General features: G+C 42.2%; 1 protein-coding gene across 2 annotated transcripts in view; it reads right to left on the bottom strand.

Moving 5' to 3' along the window:
• Window positions 1-22,403, bottom strand: part of LOC121551675 (tetratricopeptide repeat protein 30A) — a 39,391-nt gene extending 16,988 nt beyond the window's left edge. For both annotated transcript variants that reach the window (XM_041864385.2, XM_041864386.2), the window contains exons 1-11: window positions 22,213-22,403; window positions 21,828-21,893; window positions 20,658-20,867; window positions 16,038-16,094; window positions 14,035-14,170; window positions 13,754-13,858; window positions 11,621-11,749; window positions 10,325-10,374; window positions 9,780-9,932; window positions 8,418-8,483; window positions 8,181-8,234 (exon numbers count right to left, since the gene is read on the bottom strand). In XM_041864385.2, coding sequence (XP_041720319.2) covers window positions 8,181-8,234; window positions 8,418-8,483; window positions 9,780-9,932; window positions 10,325-10,374; window positions 11,621-11,749; window positions 13,754-13,858; window positions 14,035-14,170; window positions 16,038-16,094; window positions 20,658-20,867; window positions 21,828-21,893; window positions 22,213-22,266 — 1,080 coding nt within the window. In that variant the 5' untranslated portion in view covers window positions 22,267-22,403. The remainder of the gene's footprint in view (window positions 1-8,180; window positions 8,235-8,417; window positions 8,484-9,779; window positions 9,933-10,324; window positions 10,375-11,620; window positions 11,750-13,753; window positions 13,859-14,034; window positions 14,171-16,037; window positions 16,095-20,657; window positions 20,868-21,827; window positions 21,894-22,212) is intronic.
• Window positions 22,404-24,449: the final 2,046 nt, after the last annotated feature.

Here is a 24,449-nt window from a genome sequence, read left to right as displayed (position 1 = left end):
GTAGTATAGGGTGATTAGTACTAGTAGGGAGTAGGTAGTATAGGGTGATTAGTACTAGGGAGTAGGTAGTATAGGGTGATTAGTACTAGTAGGGAGTAGGTAGTATAGGGTGATTAGTACTAGTAGGGAGTAGGTAGTATAGGGTGATTAGTACTAGGCAGTAGGTAGTATAGGGTGATTAGTACTAGGGAGTAGGTAGTATAGGGTGATTAGTACTAGTAGGGAGTAGGTAGTATAGGGTGATTAGTACTAGGCAGCAGGTAGTATAGGGTGATTAGTACTAGTAGGGAGTAGGTAGTATAGGGTGATTAGTACCAAGGAGTAGGTAGTATAGGTGATTAGTACCAGTAGGGAGTAGGTAGTATAGGGTGATTAGTACTAGTAGGGAGTAGGTAGTATAGGGTGATTAGTACTAGTAGGGAGTAGGTAGTATAGGGTGATTAGTACTAGGAGTAGGTAGTATAGGGTAGATTAGTACTAGTAGGGAGTAGGTAGTATAGGGTGATTAGCACTAGTAGGGAGTAGGTAGTATAGGGTGATTAGTACTAGGGAGCAGGTAGTATAGGGTGATTAGTACTAGTAGGGAGCAGGTAGTATAGGAGTGATTAGTACTAGTAGGGAGTAGGTAGTATAGGGTGATTAGTACTAGGCAGTAGGTAGTATAGGGTGATTAGTACTAGTAGGGAGTAGGTAGTATAGGGTGATTAGTACTAGTAGGGAGTAGGTAGTATAGGGTTATTAGTACTAGTAGGGAGTAGGTAGTATAGGGTGATTAGTACTAGTAGGGAGTAGGTAGTATAGGGTGATTAGTACTAGTAGGGAGTAGGTAGTATAGGGTGATTAGTACTAGGGAGTAGGTAGTATAGGGTGATTAGTACTAGTAGGGAGTAGGTAGTATAGGGTGATTAGTACTAGTAGGAGCAGGTAGTATAGGGTGATTAGTACTAGTAGGGAGTAGGTAGTATAGGGTGATTAGTACTAGTAGGGAGTAGGTAGTATAGGGTGATTAGTACCAGTAGGAGTAGGTAGTATAGGGTGATTAGTACTAGGGGAGCAGGTAGCAGAGGTGATTAGCACTAGTAGGAGTAGGTAGTATAGGGTGATTAGTACTAGTAGGGAGTAGGTGGTATAGGGTGATTAGTACTAGGAGTAGGTAGTATAGGTGATTAGTACTAGGGAGTAGGTAGTATAGGGTGATTAGTACTAGAGCAGTAGGTAGTATAGGGTGATTAGTACTAGGGAGTAGGTAGTATAGGGTGATTAGTACTAGTAGGGAGTAGGTAGCATAGGGTTATTAGTACTAGTAGGGAGTAGGTAGTATAGGGTGATTAGCACTAGGAGCAGGTAGTATAAGGTGATTAGTACTAGGAGTAGGTAGTATAGGGTGATTAGTACTAGTAGGGAGTAGGTAGTATAGGGTGATTAGTACTAGTAGGGAGTAGGTAGTATAGGGTGATTAGTACTAGGGAGTAGGTAGTATAGGGGTGATTAGTACTAGTAGGAGTAGGTGGTATAGGGTGATTAGTACTAGGGAGTAGGTAGTATAGGGTGATTAGTACTAGTAGGGAGTAGGTAGTATAGGGTGATTAGTACCAGTAGGGAGTAGGTAGTATAGGGTGACTAGTACTAGTAGGAGTAGGTAGTATAGGTGATTAGTACCAGTAGGCAGTAGGTAGTATAGGGTGATTAGTACTAGGGAGTAGGTAGTATAGGGTGATTAGTACTAGGGAGTAGGTAGTATAGGGTGATTAGTACTAGTAGGGAGTAGGTAGTATAGGGTGATTAGTACTAGTAGGGAGTAGGTAGTATAGGGTGATTAGTACTAGGGAGTAGGTAGTATAGGGTGATTAGTACTAGTAGGGAGTAGGTGGTATAGGGTGATTAGTACTAGGGAGTAGGTAGTATAGGGTGATTAGTACTAGTAGGGAGTAGGTAGTATAGGGTGATTAGTACTAGTAGGGAGTAGGTAGTATAGGGTGATTAGTACTAGTAGGGAGTAGGTAGTATAGGGTGATTAGTACTAGGTAGCAGGTAGTATAGGTGATTAGTACTAGGGAGTAGGTAGTATAGGGTGACTAGTACTAGTAGGGAGTAGGTAGTATAGGGTGATTAGTACTAGTAGGAGTAGGTAGTATAGGGTGATTAGTACTAGTAGGGAGTAGGTAGTATAGGGTGATTAGTACTAGTAGGGGAGTAGGTAGTATAGGGTGATTAGTAGTAGTAGGGAGTAGGTAGTATAGGGTGATTAGTACTAGTAGGGAGTAGGTAGTATAGGGTGATTAGTACTAGTAGGGAGTAGGTAGTATAGGGTTATTAGTACTAGTAGGGGAGTAGGTAGTATAGGGTGATTAGTACTAGTAGGGAGTAGGTAGTATAGGGTGATTAGTACTAGTAGGGAGTAGGTAGTATAGGGTGATTAGTACTAGTAGGGAGTAGGTAGTATAGGGTGATTAGTACTAGTAGGGAGTAGGTAGTATAGGGTGATTAGTACTAGTAGGAGTAGGTAGTATAGGGTGATTAGTACTAGTAGGGAGTAGGTAGTATAGGGTGATTAGTACTAGTAGGGAGTAGGTAGTATAGGGTGATTAGTACTAGTAGGGAGTAGGTAGTATAGGGTGATTAGTACTAGTAGGGAGTAGGTAGTATAGGGTGATTAGTACTAGTAGGGAGTAGGTAGTATAGGGTGATTAGTACTAGTGGGAGTAGGTAGTATAGGGTGATTAGTACTAGTAGGGAGTAGGTAGTATAGGGTGATTAGTACTAGTAGGGAGTAGGTAGTATAGGGTGATTAGTACTAGTAGGGAGTAGGTAGTATAGGGTGATTAGTACTAGTAGGGAGTAGGTAGTATAGGGTGATTAGTACTAGTAGGGAGTAGGTAGTATAGGGTGATTAGTACTAGTAGGGAGTAGGTAGTATAGGGTGATTAGTACTAGTAGGGAGTAGGTAGTATAGGGTGATTAGTACTAGTAGGGAGTAGGTAGTATAGGGTGATTAGTACTAGGGAGTAGGTAGTATAGGGTGATTAGTACTAGTAGGGAGTAGGTAGTATAGGGTGATTAGTACTAGTAGGGAGTAGGTAGTATAGGGTGATTAGTACTAGTAGGGAGTAGGTAGTATAGGGGTGATTAGTACTAGTAGGAGTAGGTAGTATAGGGTGATTAGTACTAGTAGGGAGTAGGTAGTATAGGGTGATTAGTACTAGTAGGGAGTAGGTAGTATAGGGTGATTAGTACTAGTAGGGAGTAGGTAGTATAGGGTGATTAGTACTAGTAGGGAGTAGGTAGTATAGGGTGATTAGTACTAGTAGGAGTAGGTAGTATAGGGTGATTAGTACTAGTAGGGAGTAGGTAGTATAGGGTGATTAGTACTAGTAGGGAGTAGGTAGTATAGGTGATTAGTACTAGTAGGAGTAGGTAGTATAGGGTGATTAGTACTAGTAGGGAGTAGGTAGTATAGGGTGATTAGTACTAGTAGGGAGTAGGTAGTATAGGGTGATTAGTACTAGTAGGGAGTAGGTAGTATAGGGTGATTAGTACTAGTAGGGAGTAGGTAGTATAGGGTGATTAGTACTAGTAGGGAGTAGGTAGTATAGGGTGATTAGTACTAGTAGGGAGTAGGTAGTATAGGGTGATTAGTACTAGTAGGGAGTAGGTAGTATAGGGTGATTAGTACTAGTAGGGAGTAGGTAGTATAGGGTGATTAGTACTAGTAGGGAGTAGGTAGTATAGGGTGATTAGTACTAGTAGGAGTAGGTAGTATAGGGTGATTAGTACTAGTAGGAGTAGGTAGTATAGGGTGATTAGTACTAGTAGGGAGTAGGTAGTATAGGGTGATTAGTACTAGTAGGGAGTAGGTAGTATAGGGTGATTAGTACTAGTAGGGAGTAGGTAGTATAGGGTGATTAGTACTAGTAGGGAGTAGGTAGTATAGGTGATTAGTACTAGTAGGAGTAGGTAGTATAGGGTGATTAGTACTAGAGGAGTAGGTAGTATAGGGTGATTAGTACTAGTAGGGAGTAGGTAGTATAGGGTGATTAGTACTAGTAGGGAGTAGGTAGTATAGGGTGATTAGTACTAGTAGGGAGTAGGTAGTATAGGGTGATTAGTACTAGTAGGGAGTAGGTAGTATAGGGTGATTAGTACTAGTAGGAGTAGGTAGTATAGGGTGATTAGTACTAGTAGGGAGTAGGTAGTATAGGGTGATTAGTACTAGTAGGGAGTAGGTAGTATAGGTGATTAGTACTAGTAGGGAGTAGGTAGTATAGGGTGATTAGTACTAGTAGGGAGTAGGTAGTATAGGGTGATTAGTACTAGGGAGTAGGTAGTATAGGGTGATTAGTACTAGTAGGGAGTAGGTAGTATAGGGTGATTAGTACTAGTAGGGAGTAGGTAGTATAGGGTGATTAGTACTAGTAGGGAGTAGGTAGTATAGGGTGATTAGTACTAGTAGGGAGTAGGTAGTATAGGGTGATTAGTACTAGTAGGGAGTAGGTAGTATAGGGTGATTAGTACTAGTAGGGAGTAGGTAGTATAGGGTGATTAGTACTAGTAGGGAGTAGGTAGTATAGGGTGATTAGTACTAGTAGGGAGTAGGTAGTATAGGGTGATTAGTACTAGTAGGGAGTAGGTAGTATAGGGTGATTAGTACTAGTAGGGAGTAGGTAGTATAGGGTGATTAGTACTAGGGAGTAGGTAGTATAGGGTGATTAGTACTAGTAGGGAGTAGGTAGTATAGGGTGATTAGTACTAGGGAGTATGTAGTATAGGGTGATTAGTACTAGTAGGGAGTAGGTAGTATAGGGTGATTAGTACTAGTAGGGAGTAGGTAGTATAGGGTGATTAGTACTAGTAGGGAGTAGGTAGTATAGGGTGATTAGTACTAGGGAGTAGGTAGTATAGGGTGATTAGTACTAGGCAGTAGGTAGTATAGGGTGATTAGTACTAGTAGGGAGTAGGTAGTATAGGGTGATTAGTACTAGTAGGGAGTAGGTAGTATAGGGTGATTAGTACTAGTAGGGAGTAGGTAGTATAGGGTGATTAGTACTAGGCAGTAGGTAGTATAGGGTGATTAGTACTTAGGGAGTAGGTAGTATAGGGTGATTAGTACTAGTAGGGAGTAGGTAGTATAGGGTGATTAGTACTAGTAGGGAGTAGGTAGTATAGGGTGATTAGTACTAGGCAGTAGGTAGTATAGGGTGATTAGTACTAGTAGGGAGTAGGTAGTATAGGGTGATTAGTACTAGTAGGGAGTAGGTAGTATAGGGTGATTAGTACTAGGCAGTAGGTAGTATAGGGTGATTAGTACTAGTAGGGAGTAGGTAGTATAGGGTGATTAGTACTAGTAGGGAGTAGGTAGTATAGGGTGATTAGTACTAGTAGGGAGTAGGTAGTATATGGTGATTAGTACTAGTAGGGAGTAGGTAGTATAGGGTGATTAGTACCAGGGAGTAGGTAGTATAGGGTGATTAGTACTAGTAGGGAGTAGGTAGTATAGGGTGATTAGTACTAGTAGGGAGTAGGTAGTATAGGGTGATTAGTACTAGTAGGGAGTAGCTAGTATAGGGTGATTAGTACTAGTAGGGAGTAGGTAGTATAGGGTGATTAGTACTAGTAGGGAGTAGGTAGTATAGGGTGATTAGTACTAGTAGGGAGTAGGTAGTATAGGGTGATTAGTACTAGGGAGTAGGTAGTATAGGGTGATTAGTACTAGGCAGTAGGTAGTATAGGGTGATTAGTACTAGTAGGGAGTAGGTAGTATAGGGTGATTAGTACTAGTAGGGAGTAGGTGGTATAGGGTGATTAGTACTAGGGAGTAGGTAGTATAGGGTGATTAGTACTAGGCAGTAGGTAGTATAGGGTGATTAGTACTAGGGAGTAGGTAGTATAGGGTGATTAGTACTAGTAGGGAGTAGGTAGTATAGGGTGATTAGTACTAGTAGGGAGTAGGTAGTATAGGGTGATTAGTACTAGGCAGTAGGTAGTATAGGGTGATTAGTACTAGTAGGGAGTAGGTAGTATAGGGTGATTAGTACTAGTAGGGAGTAGGTAGTATAGGGTGATTAGTACTAGGCAGTAGGTAGTATAGGGTGATTAGTACTAGTAGGGAGTAGGTAGTATAGGGTGATTAGTACTAGTAGGGTGTAGGTAGTATAGGGTGATTAGTACTAGTAGGGAGTAGGTAGTATATGGTGATTAGTACTAGTAGGGAGTAGGTAGTATAGGGTGATTAGTACCAGGGAGTAGGTAGTATAGGGTGATTAGTACTAGTAGGGAGTAGGTAGTATAGGGTGATTAGTACTAGTAGGGAGTAGGTAGTATAAGGTGATTAGTACTAGGGAGTAGGTAGTATAGGGTGATTAGTACTAGTAGGGAGTAGGTAGTATAGGGTGATTAGTACTAGTAGGGAGTAGGTAGTATAGGGTGATTAGTACTAGGGAGTAGGTAGTATAGGGTGATTAGTACTAGTAGGGAGTAGGTAGTATAGGGTGATTAGTACTAGTAGGGAGTAGGTAGTATAGGGTGATTAGTACTAGTAGGGAGTAGGTAGTATAGGGTGATTAGTACTAGGCAGTAGGTAGTATAGGGTGATTAGTACTAGTAGGGAGTAGGTAGTATAGGGTGATTAGTACTAGGGAGTAGGTAGTATAGCGTGATTAGTACTAGGGAGTAGGTAGTATAGGGTGATTAGTACTAGGGAGTAGGTAGTATAGCGTGATTAGTACTAGGGAGTAGGTAGTATAGCATGATTAGTACTAGTAGGGAGTAGGTAGTATATGGTGATTAGTACTAGTAGGGAGTAGGTAGTATAGGGTGATTAGTACTAGTAGGGAGTAGGTAGTATAGGGTGATTAGTACTAGTAGGGAGTAGGTAGTATAGGGTGATTAGTACTAGTAGGGAGTAGGTAGTATAGGGTGATTAGTACTAGTAGGGAGTAGGTAGTATAGGGTGATTAGTACTAGTAGGGAGTAGGTAGTATAGGGTGATTAGTACTAGTAGGGAGTAGGTAGTATAGGGTGATTAGTACTAGTAGGGAGTAGGTAGTATAGGGGTGATTAGTACTAGTAGGGAGTAGGTAGTATAGGGTGATTAGTACTAGTAGGGAGTAGGTAGTATAGGATGATTAGTACTAGTAGGGAGTAGGTAGTATAGGGTGATTAGTACTAGTAGGGAGTAGGTAGTATAGGGTGATTAGTACTAAGGTGTAGGTAGTATAGGGTGATTAGTACTAGTAGGGAGTAGGTAGTATAGGGTGATTAGTACTAGGGAGTAGGTAGTATAGGGTGATTATTATTAGGGAGTAGGTAGTATAGGGTGATTAGTACTAGTAGGGAGTAGGTAGTATAGGGTGATTAGTACTAGTAGGGAGTAGGTAGTATAGGGTGATTAGTACTAGTAGGGAGTAGGTAGTATAGGGTGATTAGTACTAAGGTGTAGGTAGTATAGGGTGATTAGTACTAGTAGGGAGTAGGTAGTATAGGGTGATTAGTACTAGGGAGTAGGTAGTATAGGGTGATTATTATTAGGGAGTAGGTAGTATAGGGTGATTAGTACTAGTAGGGAGTAGGTAGTATAGGGTGATTAGTACTAGTAGGGAGTAGGTAGTATAGGGTGATTAGTACTAGTAGGGAGTAGGTAGTATAGGGTGATTAGTACTAGTAGGGAGTAGGTAGTATAGGGTGATTAGTACTAGTAGGGAGTAGGTAGTATAGGGTGATTAGTACTAGTAGGGAGTAGGTAGTATAGGATGATTAGTACTAGTAGGGAGTAGGTAGTATAGGGTGATTAGTACTAGTAGGGAGTAGGTAGTATAGGTGATTAGTACTAAGGTGTAGGTAGTATAGGGTGATTAGTACTAGTAGGGAGTAGGTAGTATAGGGTGATTAGTACTAGGGAGTAGGTAGTATAGGGTGATTATTATTAGGGAGTAGGTAGTATAGGGTGATTAGTACTAGTAGGGAGTAGGTAGTATAGGGTGATTAGTACTAGTAGGGAGTAGGTAGTATAGGGGTGATTAGTACTAGTAGGGAGTAGGTAGTATAGGGTGATTAGTACTAGTAGGGAGTAGGTAGTATAGGGTGATTAGTACTAGTAGGGAGTAGGTAGTATAGGGTGATTAGTACTAGTAGGGAGTAGGTAGTATAGGGTGTAAATGGTGTGTAGTAGAGTGTTTTTTTGTTACCTCCTCTGGAGCTGTCTGGCAGGTCAACATGGCGTCCAGAAACTCATACAGATACTGGAACACAGAGAGGACAGAGATAAATGGTTTAATAACATAGCAGGAGAAACTGGACCAGAAAATGAATTGGGCGTGTGAATGAAGTGTGACAAGAACAGGAGAACTATCCCTAGTTACTGACTGTAGGGATGTAGCATGAAAAGAAAGTACAATGAAAGGCAAGGGACCTGTGTTACTTACCGGGGTGAGGAACTTGTAGGTGAGGTGTGCATTCTCTGCCATCACATCAGCAGCCAGGTCAAAATACTGAGAGAGAGAGAGAGTCCAGCAGAGACATTAACACCATTTTAATTTGTCCTGCGTCCCAAATGGCACCCTATTCCCTTTATAGTGCACTACTTTTTACCAGGAAATATCATCCCTATATAGGGGCTCTGGTCTAAATCAGCGCACTATAAAGGGAACAGGGTGCCATTTGGGACGCAAAACAAGTCTTTGGTCTCCAGAACAGCAGGACAGCAGCACGGTCGGTCTTCATTAAAACACATGATGGAAAGGTTGATCTTCTAAATGCTTACTAAATGTAGAACACAGCATGGAACACCTCTGACAAGATTTATTTACAACAGGGATGCATTTTTTAAGGAAACAATGGTTTATATTTCACATGTGTGTGGAGGTGGTGTGAAAACCTACCTCGTATTGGAGGTTTATATCAGCAGCAGTAGAGTATACTAAGGTACAGTAGAGTATAGTATATATGCAGTAGTAGAGTATACTAAGGCACAGTAGATATACAGTAGTAGAGTATACCAAGGCACAGTATATTATAGCAGACATAGAGTATAGTATACTAAGGTACAGTAGAGTATAGTATACATACAGTAGTATAGTATACTAAGGTACAGTAGAGTATAGTAGATATACAGTTGTAGAGTATAGTATATATACAGTAGTATACTAAGGTACAGTAGAGTATATATACAGTAGTATAGCATAGTAGTGTATAGTAAATATACACTAGTAGAGTATAGTAAATATACAGTACTAGAGTACAGTAGATATAAAGTCGTATAGTATAGAAGACTATAGTAAATATACAGTAGTAGAGTATACTAAGGTACAGTAGATTATAGTAGATATACAGTAGTAGAGCATAGTAGTGTATAGTAGATATAAAGTAGAGTATAGTAGATTATAGTAAATATACAGTAGTATAGTATATATACAGTAGTATTGTATTGTAGAGTATAGTAGACATACAGTAGTAGAGTATAGTAGATATACAGTGGTATAGTATAGTATATATAGTAGAGTACTGTAGAGTGTCCTACCTAGTATTTGCAGTAGAGCAGCAGCAGTAGAGTAAATTATAATAGTAGAGGTATAATAGTATATCACAGTATATTAGTATAATATAGTACAGTATAATAGTATAGTATAATAAGTATAATAATATAGTAGAGTACAGCAGAATGCCCTACCTCATGTTTGCAGTATAGTAGCAGCATTAGAGTATAGTATAATATTGTATAGTATAATATAGTAGAGTACAGTATAATAGTATAGTATAATATAGTAGAGTACAACAGAATGCCCTACCTCATATTTGCAGTATAGTAACAACAGGTTTCCGAAGGTGACTGGGGGAAAGGGGATCTGCTGCAGGAGGAAGGCTAGTTTCTCAAAACCCTCCGATGGCTTCTTATCCATGTTCATCAGGGCCTGGTTGTGGAGCGTCACTGGGTCCAGCTCCTAGAATACAATAGATATTTAATTGTCCATTGGTTAGAAGGAGAATGTTTCTGGTGCCTTTCCCAACACCCCCAGACACACACACACACGTTGACAGGCCCAGGGTCAGCCGCAGGGCAGCGCCCATGGATGGACATGCACAGTTTTTGAGCTAGTACTTGCTCAAGGACACACACACACACGTTCCAACAGCTTTCTGTCTGACAGAGTGCTCCCGTTCCCCTGATCCCCGTCAGTGTGTGTGTGTTGATGTAGATGGCCACTAGAGGGCAGCACCCTCTGAGCCACAGATAGAGATATACGTTACAGCAGCACTGTCTCCAACCTACATGTGTGGTAGGGCTGACAGAAGTAGACACACACAAGTACACACACACACACACAGACAGTACCTCCTCTGATCTGGGCGGCATGTCAGTCAAGGCCTCCTGAGCTGCATCACCTGGAGACAGACAGATAGACAGAGAGGTGAGACCTAGAGTTGCAACTTGCAAAACTATGGTACCTTTCTGGTAAAATAATGGTACTCGATGGCAGCCTTGTATACTATGTGGAATGATAGCACAAACAGTTCTGGTACCTAGGCTAGTGCCAGCCTGGTATACTATGAGTACTGACAGTTTATCAGCTGGTACTCTATGCCAGCCTGGTATACTATGAGTACTGACAGTTTTTCAGCTGGTACTCTATGCCAGCCTGGTATACTATGAGCACTGACAGTTTTTCAGCTGGTACTCTATGCCAGCCTGGTATACTATGACTATGACACCTGGACAGGACACTAGTCTATCTCCTGTTTCTGTAGTGAGACAGCTTGATGTACAGTACACCCCCTGGACAGGACACTAGTCTATCTCCTGTTTCTGTAGTGAGACAGCTTGATGTACAGTACACCCCCTGGACAGGACACTAGTCTATCTCCTGTTTCTGTAGTGAGGCAGCTTGATGTACAGTACACCCCCTGGACAGGACACTAGTCTATCTCCTGTTTCTGTAGTGAGACAGCTTGATGTACAGTACACCCCCTGGACAGGACACTAGTCTATCTCCTGTTTCTGTAGTGAGACAGCTTGATGTACAGTACACCCCCTGGACAGGACACTAGTCTATCTCCTGTTTCTGTAGTGAGACAGCTTGATGTACAGTACACCCCCTGGACAGGACACTAGTCTATCTCCTGTTTCTGTAGTGAGACAGCTTGATGTACAGTACACCCCCTGGACAGGACACTAGTCTATCTCCTGTTTCTGTAGTGAGGCAGCTTGATGTACAGTACACCCCCTGGACAGGACACTAGTCTATCTCCTGTTTCTGTAGTGAGACAGCTTGATGTACAGTACACCCCCTGGACAGGACACTAGTCTATCTCCTGTTTCTGTAGTGAGACAGCTTGATGTACAGTACACCCCCTGGACAGGACACTAGTCTATCTCCTGTTTCTGTAGTGAGACAGCTTGATGTACAGTACACCCCTCGGACAGGACACTAGTCTATCTCCTGTTTCTGTAGTGAGACAGCTTGATGTACAGTACACCCCCTGGACAGGACACTAGTCTATCGCAGGGCCTTAGACACCAATCTATCTCCTTAATGCTGAGAGCCAAGCAGAGACACATCTGGTCCCATTTTGACTCGGCCAGGGATTGAACTCTCAACCTTCTAACCACAAGGCTACTGAGTGTACTCACAGTTTTTGAGCTGGTATTCTATAGCAGCCTTGAGGTTGAAGCCTTCTATGAGGGCAGTCTCATGTAGGATCAGGGTGTTGCCCACACTTCTCACGTCGATGCCCTCTGTCGTCATGCCAACGCTCAGCTCTGGACGAGAGAACACACCGGACGGTCAGGGGGAAACATGGATGAGAAGAAGGAGGGACACTAAGTGAAAATCACAACACAGTGATCAGGTATCTAACTAAACAGGTGTGCTGACCTTTAGAGATATGATCAGGTATCTAACTAAACAGGTGTGATGACCTTTTGACATGTGATCAGGTATCTAACTAAACAGGTGTGATGACCTTTTGACATGTGATCAGGTATCTAACTAAACAGGTGTGCTGGCCTTTAGAGATGTGATCAGGTATCTAACTAAACAGGTGTGCTGGCCTTTAGAGATGTGATCAGGTATATAACTAAACAGGTGTGCTGACCTTTAGAGATGTGATCAGGTATCTAACTAAACAGGTGTGCTGACCTTGTGATCAGGTATCTAACTAAACAGGTGTGCTGGCCTTGTGATCAGGTATCTAACTAAACAGGTGTGCTGGCCTTGTGATCAGGTATCTAACTAAACAGGTGTGCTGGCCATGTGATCAGGTATCTAACTAAACAGGTGTGCTGGCCTTGTGATCAGGTATCTAACTAAACAGGTGTGCTGGCCTTGTGATCAGGTATCTAACTAAACAGGTGTGCTGGCCTTGTGATCAGGTATCTAACTAAACAGGTGTGCTGGCCTTGTGATCAGGTATCTAACTAAACAGGTGTGCTGGCCTTGTGATCAGGTATCTAACTAAACAGGTGTGCTGGCCTTGTGATCAGGTATCTAACTAAACAGATGTGCTAGCCTTGTGATCAGGTATCTAACTAAACAGGTGTGCTGACATTTTGACATGTGATCAGGTATCTAACTAAACAGGTGTGCTGGCCTTTTGAGATGTGATCAGGTATCTAACTAAACAGGTGTGCTGGCCTTGTGATCAGGTATCTAACTAAACAGGTGTGCTGACCTTTAGAGATGTGATCAGGTATCTAACTAAACAGGTGTGCTGGCCTTGTGATCAGGTATCTAACTAAACAGGTGTGCTGACCTTTAGAGATGTGATCAGGTATCTAACTAAACAGGTGTGCTGGCCTTTAGAGATGTGATCAGGTATCTAACTAAACAGGTGTGCTGACCTTTTGACATGTGATCAGGTATCTAACTAAAACAGGTGTGCTGACCTTTAGAGATGTGATCAGGTATCTAACTAAACAGGTGTGCTGGCCTTGTGATCAGGTATCTAACTAAACAGGTGTGCTGACCTTTAGAGATGTGATCAGGTATCTAACTAAACAGGTGTGCTGGCCTTTAGAGATGTGATCAGGTATCTAACTAAACAGGTGTGCTGACCTTTGGAGATGTGATCAGGTATCTAACTAAACAGGTGTGCTGGCCTTTAGAGATGTGATCAGGTATCTAACTAAACAGGTGTGCTGGCCTTGTGATCAGGTATCTAACTAAACAGGTGTGCTGACCTTTAGAGATGTGATCAGGTATCTAACTAAACAGGTGTGCTGGCCTTGTGATCAGGCATCTAACTAAACAGGTGTGCTGGTCTTTAGAGATGTGATCAGGTATCTAACTAAACAGGTGTGCTGGCCTTGTGATCAGGTATCTAACTAAACAGGTGTGCTGACCTTTAGAGATGTGATCAGGTATCTAACTAAACAGGTGTGCTGGCCTTTAGAGATGTGATCAGGTATCTAACTAAACAGGTGTGCTGACCTTTGGAGATGTGATCAGGTATCTAACTAAACAGGTGTGCTGGCCTTGTGATCAGGTATCTAACTAAACAGGTGTGCTGACCTTTAGAGATGTGATCAGGTATCTAACTAAACAGGTGTGCTGGCCTTGTGATCAGGTATCTAACTAAACAGGTGTGCTGACCTTTAGAGATATGATCAGGTATCTAACTAAACAGGTGTGCTGGTCTTTAGAGATATGATCAGGTATCTAACTAAACAGGTGTGCTGGTCTTTAGAGATATGATCAGGTATCTAACTAAACAGGTGTGCTGGCCTTGTGATCAGGTATCTAACTAAACAGGTGACCAGTTTTACCTGGATGCTCCCTGATCCCTCTCTCGATGATCTCTCCGATGAATTTGAGGGCCTGAGCATACTGTTTCATGCTATAGTAGCACAGACCTATGTTGTAGGACAGGTCTGAGACAGGAAGGAAGAGAGAGAGGGAGGGAGGAGGGAGATAGGGAGCGGGAGAGGGAGGAGGGAGGGAGAGAGAGGAGAGGGAAGAGGGAGGAGGGAGAGAGAGATTCAGCAACTTTCAAGAGACTTTTAGGATATCCAAAAGGTCAAAAGGTTTCCTTTGTGTGTGCAGTTACCTGGTTGGTATCCCAGCACCTGCATGGCAGACATGAACTTCTTGCAGGCCTCCTCGTACTCCCCCTCCTTGTAGAGTAGACAGCCCATGTCCACCTCATAGTCTGGGTCGTCCTGGGGAAGCTGCTCTACCAATGTCTGACAGGGAGAGGGTTCATGAAGGGGTTATAAGAGGTCATAAAGGGTTATAGGGAGTCATAAGGGCATATTCATGGAGAAAAGGAGTTATAAGGGGTTACAAGGGGTTATATTAATTTCTCCTGACCGCAAAAAGTAACCACCAGGTACATGTTTTTGGTCTTTAGTTCTGGTTCTAGTCATGGTTTTAGTTATGGTTCTAGTCATGGTTCTAGTCATGGCCAAGTCCAGTATATGTCCAATACTAGTAGCTACAGTGAGGGAAAAAAGTATTTGATCCCCTGCTGATTTTGCGCGTTTGCCCACTGACAAAGAAATGATCAGTCTATAATTTGAATGGTAGGTTTATTTGAACAGTGAGAGACAGAATAACAACAAAACAATCCAGAAAAACGCATGTCAAAAATGTTATAAATTGATTTGTATTTTAATGAGGGAAATAAGTATTTGACCCCCTCTCAATCAGAAATATTTCTGGCTCCCAGGTGTCTTTTATACAGGTAACGAGCTGAGATTAGGAGCACACTCTTAAAGGGAGTGTTCCTAATCTCAGCTTGTTACCTGCATAAAAGACACCTGTCCACAAAAGCAATCAATCAATCAGATTCCAAACTCTCCACCATGGCCAAGACCAAAGAGCTCTCCAAGGATGTCAGGGACAAGATTGTAGACCTACACAAGGCTGGAATGGGCTACAAGACCATCGCCAAGCAACTTGGTGAGAAGGTGACAACAGTTGGTGCGATTATTCGTAAATGGAAGAAACGCAAAAGAACTGTCAATCTCCCTCGGCCTGGGGCATCATGCAAGATCTCACCTCGTGGAGTTGCAATGATCATGAGAACGGTGAGGAATCAGCCCAGAACTACACGGGAGGATCTTGTCAATGATCTCAAGGCAGCTGGGACCATAGTCACCAAGAAAACAATTGGTAACACACTACGCCGTGAAGGACTGAAATCCTGCAGCGCCCGCAAGGTCCCCCTGCTCAAGAAAGCACATATACAGGCCCGTCTGAAGTTTGCCAATGAACATCTGAATGATTCAGAGGAGAACTGGGTGAAAGTGTTGTGGTCAGATGAGACCAAAATCGAGCTCTTTGGCATCAACTCAACTCGCCGTGTTTGGAGGAGGAGGAATGCTGCCTATGACCCCAAGAACACCATCCCCACCGTCAAACATGGAGGTGGAAACATTATGCTTTGGGGGTGTTTTTCTGCTAAGGGGACAGGACAACTTCACCACATCAAAGGGACGATGGACGGGGCCATGTACCGTCAAATCTTGGGTGAGAACCTCCTTCCCTCAGCCAGGGCATTGAAAATGGGTTGTGGATGGGTATTCCAGTATGACAATGACCCAAAACACACGGCCAAGGCAACAAAGGAGTGGCTCAAGAAGAAGCACATTAAGGTCCTGGAGTGGCCTAGCCAGTCTCCAGACCTTAATCCCATAGAAAATCTGTGGAGGGAGCTGAAGATTCGAATTGCCAAATTTCAGCCTCGAAACCTTAATGACTTGGAGAAGATCTGCAAAGAGGAGTGGGACAAAATCCCTCCTGAGATGTGTGCAAACCTGGTGGCCAACTACAAGAAACGTCTGACATCTGTGATTGCCAACAAGGGTTTTGCCACCAAGTACTAGGTCATGTTTTGCAGAGGGGTCAAATACTTATTTCCCTCATTAAAATGCAAATCAATTTATAACATTTTTGACATGCGTTTTTCTGGATTTTGTTGTTGTTATTCTGTCTCTCACTGTTCAAAGAAACCTACCATTAAAATTATAGACTGATCATGTCTTTGTCAGTGGGCAAACGTACAAATTCAGCAAGGGATCAAATACTTTTTTCCCTCACTGTACTAACCTTCGCTCCAGAGTACTCCTCTTCTCCGTATTTGATGGCTGCCTGCAGTTTGATCATCTGTGGGAGAGATGGACAGAACATGGGTCAGAAGAGAGAAAAGAACCAAGAGAATATAATTATATCTCAGTGTGGATAACTCTACCTGGTGGGGCTGGTAGTAAACATTATAACTCTACCTGGTGGGGCTGGTAGTAAACATTATAACTCTACCTGGTGGGGCTGGTAGTAAACATTATAACTCTACCTGGTGGGGCTGGTAGTAAACATTATAACTCTACCTGGTGGGGCTGGTAGTAAACATTATAACTCTAACTGCTGTTTATTTTTTATTTTTAGATCAGCTTAACATTGCAGATAGATTGTATCAATTGTATCTTCTATCAATGTAATTGTCTGCATCACTTCCAATCCCCCATGTTTTTTATATACAGTGGGGGAAAACAGTTTTTAGTCAGCCACCAATTGTGCAAGTTCTCCCACTTAAAAAAATGAGAGAGGCCTGTAATTTTCATCATAGGTACACGTCAACTATGACAGACAAATTGAGAATTTTTTTCCAGAAAATCACATTGCAGCAACAGTGTGTGAAAACCTTGTGAAGACTTACAGAAACTGTTTGACCTGTGTCATTGCCAACAAAGGGTATATAACAAAGTATTGAGAAACTTTTGTTATTGACCAAATACTTATTTTCCACCATAATTTGCAAATAAAGTCATAAAAAATCCTACAATGTGATTTTCTGGATTTTTTCCCCTCATTTTGTCTGTCATAGTTGACGTGTACCTATGATGAAAATTACAGGCCTCTCTCATCTTTTTAAGTGGGAGAACTTGCACAATTGGTGGCTGACTAAATACTTTTTTCCCCACTGTATCTAGATCCTCTATGAGGCTGTGGAGGAATTCTAGTTGTGGATTTAAAAGAAAACATGAATCATCAGCGTACAATGACACCTTTGTTTTTAAGCCCTGAATTTCTAATCCTCTGATATTATTGTTGGATCTGATTTTAATAGCTAACATCTCGATGGCCACAATAAATAGATATGCCGATAGTGGACAACCTTGTTTCACTCCTCTTGACAGTTTAAAACTTTCTGAGAAATAGCCATTATTTACTATTTTACACCTAGGGTTACTATACATGATTTTGACCCATTTTATAAGAGATTCTCCACAATTGAAATGCTCCAGGCATTTATACAGTGGGGGAAAAAAGTATTTAGTCAGCCACCAATTGTGCAAGTTCTCCCACTTAAAAAGATGAGAGAGGCCTGTAATTTTCATTATAGGTACACGTCAACTATGACAGACAAATTGAGATTTTTTTCCCCAGAAAATCACATTGTAGGATTTTTAATGAATTTATTTGCTAATTATGGTGGAAAATAAGTATTTGGTCACCTACAAACAAGCAAGATTTCTGGCTCTCACAGACCTGTAACTTCTTCTTTAAGAGGCTCCTCTGTCCTCCACTCGTTACCTGTATTAATGGCACCTGTTTGAACTTGTTATCAGTATAAAAGACACCTGTCCACAACCTCAAACAGTCACACTCCAAACTCCACTATGGCCAAGACCAAAGAGCTGTCAAAAGACACCAGAAACAAAATTGTAGACCTGCACCAGGCTGGGAAGACTGAATCTGCAATAGGTAAGCAGCTTGGTTTGAAGAAATCAACTGTGGGAGCAATTATTAGGAAATGGAAGACATACAAGACCACTGATAATCTCCCTCGATCTGGGGCTCCACGCAAGATCTCACCCCGTGGGGTCAAAATGATCACAAGAACGGTGAGCAAAAATCCCAGAACCACACGGGGGGACCTACTGAATGACCTGCAGAGAGCTGGGACCAAAGTAACAAAGCCTACCATCAGTAACACACTACGCCGCCAGGGACTCAAATCCTGCAGTGCCAGACGTGTCCCCCTGCTTAAGCCGGTACATGTCCAGGCCCGTCTGAAGTTTGCTAGAGTGCATTTGGATGATCCAGAAGAGGATTGGGAGAATGTCATATGGTCAGATGAAACCAAAATATAACTTTTTGGTAAAGACTCAACTCGTCGTGTTTGGAGGACAAAGAATGCTGAGTTGCATCCAAAGAACACCATACCTACTGTGAAGCATGGGGGGTGGAAACATCATGCTTTGGGGCTGTTTTTCTGCAAAGGGACCAGGACGACTGATCCGTGTAAAGGAAAGAATGAATGGGGCCATGTATCGTGAGATTTTGAGTGAAAACCTCCTTCCATCAGCAAGGGCATTGAAGATGAAACGTGGCTGGGTCTTTCAGCATGACAATGATCCCAAACACACCGCCCGGGCAACGAAGGAGTGGCTTCGTAAGAAGCATTTCAAGGTCCTGGAGTGGCCTAGCCAGTCTCCAGATGTCAACCCCATAGAAAATCTTTGGAGGGAGTTGAAAGTCTGTGTTGCCCAGCGACAGCCCCAAAACATCACTGCTCTAGAGGAGATCTGCATGGAGGAATGGGCCAAAATACCAGCAACAGTGTGTGAAAACCTTGTGAAGACTTACAGAAAACGTTTGACCTGTGTCATTGCCAACAAAGGGTATATAACAAAGTATTGAGAAACTTTTGTTATTGACCAAATACTTATTTTCCACCATAATTTGCAAATAAATTCATAAAAAATCCTACAATGTGATTTTCTGGATTTTTTTTCCTCATTTTGTCTGTCATAGTTGACGTGTACCTATGATGAAAATTACAGGCCTCTCTCATCTTTTTAAGTGGGAGAACTTGCACAATTGGTGGCTGACTAAATACTTTTTTTCCCCACTGTATATAAACCCCAGTCGTACTTTATCAAATGCCTTTTCGAAGTCTACTATGAATAGCAGGCCTGGTTTCCCATATTTTCCATAGTGTTCTATTGTTTCCAATACTTGCCTTATATTATCTCCAATGTATCTTCCATGTAAAAAAACCTGTCTGATTAGAATGAATAATATCCGACAATACCTTTTTAATTCTATGCGCTATGCACTTTGCTAGAATTTTGACTGGAGACTTTAACAGAATATTTTTTAATCCCTCACAAAAGATTGAAATGACAGGCTACTATGACATTGCCAAACTGAGAATCTGAGATCAATAAAAACGACCTTGTCTTGATAGACCTTGTATCAATAGCCTAGGCCTAGGTGTGTGGAGACACACATCAAATCAAATCAAATTTTATTGGTCACATGCGCCGAATACAACAGGTGCAGACATTACAGTGAAATGCTTACTTACAGCCCTTAACCAACAGTGCATTTATTTTAAACAAAAAAAGTAAGAATAGAACAACAACAACAACAAAAAAGTGTTGAGAAAAAAAAGAGCAGAAGTAAAATAAAGTGACAGTAGGGAGGCTATATATACAGGGGGGTACCGTTGCAGAGTCAATGTGCGGGGGCACCGGCTAGTTGAGGTAGTTGAGGTAATATGTACATGTGGGTAGAGTTAAAGTGACTATGCATAAATACTTAACAGGGTAGCAGCAGCGTAAAAAGGATGGGGTGGGGGGGCAGTGCAAATAGTCTGGGTAGCCATGATTAGCTGTTCAGGAGTCTTATGTTGTACAATATGAGGAAATTAGTCCTAAAAAAGCTTTCCAGTTTCACTGACTCACCCAATGATGCAGCTCACTCACTGGTGATGGCCGATGCGCTAGTGCCAAAAGCCTCTCTCTCTCTCTCGTTCTACTTTGTAAAACAATGCTGTTCGCTCAATAGGCCTATTTGGAAGTTGATAATGTATTTGGTAGCCTACAGCATAGTCTTCTCTTTTCAGCAGGATCCGTTTTCTTTCCAACCTGTGTTTTCCCGCGATTGTATTTGAAATACTGCATGCTGTTTACTGACTGATTTGCCACGTGTTGCCTTGTGATGGGGCTACACATAATCCACAGCTAGGCTTTAAAAAAAGTAACTATTGATCCTCTGTGGCTAAATTATAGGCCTACTCCTAGTGTAATATTCAGAATTATTTAATTTCTTTCTGAACAGACAGCAGTAATTCTATAACTTTGGCAAATGTATTTCAATTTATCAGGGGTTCTACGGTACCTCCAGCACCCTTCCCATTGCTATGATTCTATAAGGAAATAAATGAGTGCAACGCTGGAGAGATGAGAGTTGCAGACTCATGTCTATCATAGCAGAGAGAGGGAGAGAGATCATAGAAAGTGAATGTCCCTCTAGTCCTGTGAGAGATGCAGGCTTTCTTCTCTCTCTCACCACAGCAATGGCCACACGTTGGTCTATATTGGCTACAATGTTGCGCAAACCATAAACCCGGGCCAGCGCAACACTAATCAATTCTTAGAATATCAGACACGTTTTCACATTACTTTTTTTTTTACGGGGCAGGAGAATTACAGAGGAGTCAACTTGAATGAACTCTGCTTGCTTTTATTAGAATTGTTAAATTGCAAACAGTGAAAATTATGTTTCATGCCACGAGAGGTACCGGATCCTGGCAAATGGGTTCCGGAACAAAACAGTCCAAAACTGAGAGGTGCCGGATCCTCGCGTCATGATCCGGCTCAAATGAAAACACTGATTATAACTCTACCTTGGTATTCTAACTGAATGTAGGAACTGTACCTTGGTGTGGCTGGTAGGGTTGTCCAGTAGAAAGGTAGCCTTAATGGCATCGGGGTAGGCACAGGCCCCGTACAGAGACTGGGCGTAATACAGCTTGTACTCCTCCACCTCGGGGTGTAGCTGGGTCAGCTGCTCATAGCACTCTGCTGCGTTGGTAAAGTCCTGCATGTGGTAGTAGCAGTACCCCAGCAGAGACAGGGCTGCCCGCGACTGGGAGGAGGAGGAGGAGGAGGAGGAGGAGGAGGATAACAAGTTCAGCACTATAGGGCGATTGACAGTTAAAAAGGCAAATGTTCCTGCGTTCCATGAGACTGCATTCACGGTAAACGCTGCATTATATCGGCTCAATCGGAAATTCCCTTTACATTTTCAAGAACGCTATAGCGCTGAACTTCGCCGATACGGATTGAATCGAGCCCTAGATGTATTGTCCAATGAGATAGCCTGAGGGACAGTCTGTTTGTGCTATCATGACAACCCCTTGTCACTCATTGGCATGCTAAACATTGGCTTGGTGATGACAGCAATGGAGTTGGCAAGAGCATAAACAGATCTGGGACAAGGCTATAGAAGGAGACAACAGATCTGGGACCAGACTATAGAAGGAGACAACAGATCTGGGACCAGGCTATAGAAGGAGACAACAGATCAGTATGAAAAATGTATGCACTCACTAACTGTAAGTCGCTCTGGATATGAGCATCTGCTAAAATGACTCAAATGTAAAAAATCTGGGACCAGGCTGCCAGTGATGTACACGAATGTCCAATGGATGTGTCTTCTGCTTTATCCCAACCCCTCCGAGCAAGCAGATATGGGTGGTTATCAGATATGGTGGTGTGTTGTGGATCTTAGGGATCCTCTCTAAACATAGCAAGATCTGTAGTATCACAATAATATTATGTGTGTCAGTCGGGTGGACTTTGCCAGATTTGACTATGAACTACTCGCAAATGCAGCATAGCAAATATGCACGTGGATCAGAACTGACTAGGAACAATCTACCTAGAAACTACAACGTATTGAATGAACAGTTCAATACATCTATCAGGTGAAGGTGTGTGTGCAGTGCACTGATGTCAATGAGTCACCTTTACAGGAACACACACACACACACACACACACACACACACACACACACACACACACACACACACACACACACACTACCTTCATCTGTTTCTGCAGTTCATGGCTGAGGATGTGGATGGCCTCTCCATACCGCCCATCTTTGATCTATAGGAGGAGAACAGAGTTAGCAGCTAGTTATAAAATAATACATTAGCTATCTAGCTAGCTATGTTGTCACACGCTTAGTTCGTTAGCTCGCGTTACGCTATAGCCTGAGCCTTGAAATAGAAGGGCCTGTCAAGCTAGCTTAATCAAAGTTAACTAGCTTGTTAAAGCCCCAATTTGTTAATTCGTATTGTAACGTTAGCTAGCTATTCGAAAACCACAAGTTCAAATAACCAGTTTCATTAGCTAGCTAGCTATCATGGCTAGCGTTAGTATCCACGGCATGTAACGTTAGCTATGCAAGCGAGCAACTTCTCACCATTTTGTAGACAGTGGCAGTGTATTCGCCGTCTTTAATCGTTGTCACTGTCATGATTTTGCCGCTACATCAACAGTTCTCAAAGGTAAGACTTTTCACGCGGGAAATTCTTGCCGATTCACCAATAATCCCAATTAATGCACCATGTTTTCGGCGTTATTTACTTTTCTACACATTCAACGCACAGGAAGTGTTACTTAGCAACCGTACCGGAAACGGAAACCCTGACGTTGAAGAACTTTAAAACAGCCAATGAGGAGCGTCTGTTGCGAGGTAGGACCATAGAGATTGATAGAGGCCTTTAGTGGCCAAAAGGCTGTTTTGAGCATGGGCAGCACCATTGAGGGCTTCCGCCATTTTAAAGTAGTCAAAGTAGTCAACTGGGTGGGGATTCCTATGGGTTGTAGCACAGACTATCCATTATATTGACCAGAATCTCAAGTGAATCTAACAATGAAAATAAATGTGTTAAAAAATGGAAGGCAGTCGGGAGGAGGCAAGATCAGGTGGGACCATTCTAGCCAATGAGAGGGCAGATATGCGTGTGAACAACAGGCACAACTCAGATATAAAGTATTTTTTCTCAAAGTTGCCAGGATGTCCTACTTATATCAGTACACTCGTAACAACTTAAACATTACGAAACTTCTATTAGATCAAATAAGCCATTAAATGTTTTTGTTAACCAAATTCAACACTCTCATTTACCTCCATACAAAAAAAAGAAAACGCCAAATGTTGGAGAAGACAGATTTTGGGCCCAGCTATCTCTCTCTCTTTGCCTCTTCCGCTGGTTGAAGCCTCAATGGTGCTCCCCATTCTGTCACAGATGTGATAATGGCACAGATATAAAGATGAGTCCTCTATCTATCTCTTTGGGTAGGACACTTTTGATGAGATTTAATGCTGTCCATCCCTTGCTTATCAGGATAAGGTATGTTGAGATTTCTATCATGAACAGCTCTATAGAAGTTTAATAAATTATTTGTATTATTATGTTGTGGTGGACTGTGACAATCACTGTATTTAGTATACAAACTGAAAGTGTGCATACTTCCACCTGGAGTGTGTTGTCTGGACAGGTATAAAGCCAAGGTTGTTGATTTACTGACACCTGGAGTGTGTTGTCTCAACAGGTATTTTTAATTTATTTTTTTATTTAACCTTTATTTAACCAGGTAAGCCAGTTGAGAACAAGTTCTCATTTTCAACTGCGACCTGGCCAAGATAAAGCATAGCAGTGCGATAAAAACAACAACACAGAGTTACATATGGGGTAAAAAAAACATAAAGTCAAAAAATACAACAGAAAATATATACACAGTGTGTGCAAATGTAGCAAGTTATGGAGGTAAGGCAATAAATAGGCTATAGTGCAAAATAATTACAATTAGTATTAACACTGGAATGCTAGATGTGCAAGAGATTATGTGCAAATAGAGATACTGGGGTGCAAAAGAGCAAAATAAATAACAATATAGGGATGAGGTAGTTGGGTGGGCTAATTTCAGATGGGCTGTGTACAGGTGCAGTGATCGGTAAGGTGCTCTGACAACTGATGCTTAAAGTTAGTGAGGGAGATAAGAGTCTCCAGCTTCAGAGATTTTTGCAATTCGTTCCAGTCATTGGCAGCAGAGAACTGGAAGGAATGGCGGCCAAAGGAGGTGTTGGCTTTAGGAATGACCAGTGATATATACCTGCTGGAGCGCAGACTACGGGTGGGTGCTGCTATGGTGACCAATGAGCTAAGATAAGGCGGGGATTTGCCTAGCAGTGATTTATAGATGGCCTGGAGCCAGTGGGTTTGACGACGAACATGTAGTGAGGACCAGCCAACAAGAGCGTACAGGTCACAGTGGTGGGTAGTGTATGGGGCTTTGGAGACAAAACGGATGGCACTGTGATAGACTACATCCAATTTGCTGAGTAGAGTGTTGGAGGCTATTTTGTAAATGACATCGCCGAAGTCAAGGATCGGTAGGATAGTCAGTTTTACGAGGGTATGTTTGGCAGCATGAGTGAAGGAGGCTTTGTTGCGAAATAGGAAGCCGATTCTAGATTTAACTTTGGATTGGAGATTCTTAATGTGAGTCTGGAAGGAGAGTTTACAGTCTAACCAGACACCTAGGTATTTGTAGTTGTCCACATACTCTAGGTCAGACCCGTCGAGAGTGGTGATTCTAGTCGGGTGGGCGGGTGCCAGCAGCGTTCGATTGAAGAGCATGCATTTAGTTTTA

The sequence above is a fragment of the Coregonus clupeaformis genome, chromosome 35 (assembly GCF_020615455.1).
Source record: "Coregonus clupeaformis isolate EN_2021a chromosome 35, ASM2061545v1, whole genome shotgun sequence".
Lineage (NCBI taxonomy): Eukaryota > Metazoa > Chordata > Actinopteri > Salmoniformes > Salmonidae > Coregonus > Coregonus clupeaformis.
This window is presented reverse-complemented; position numbering and strand designations above follow the sequence as displayed.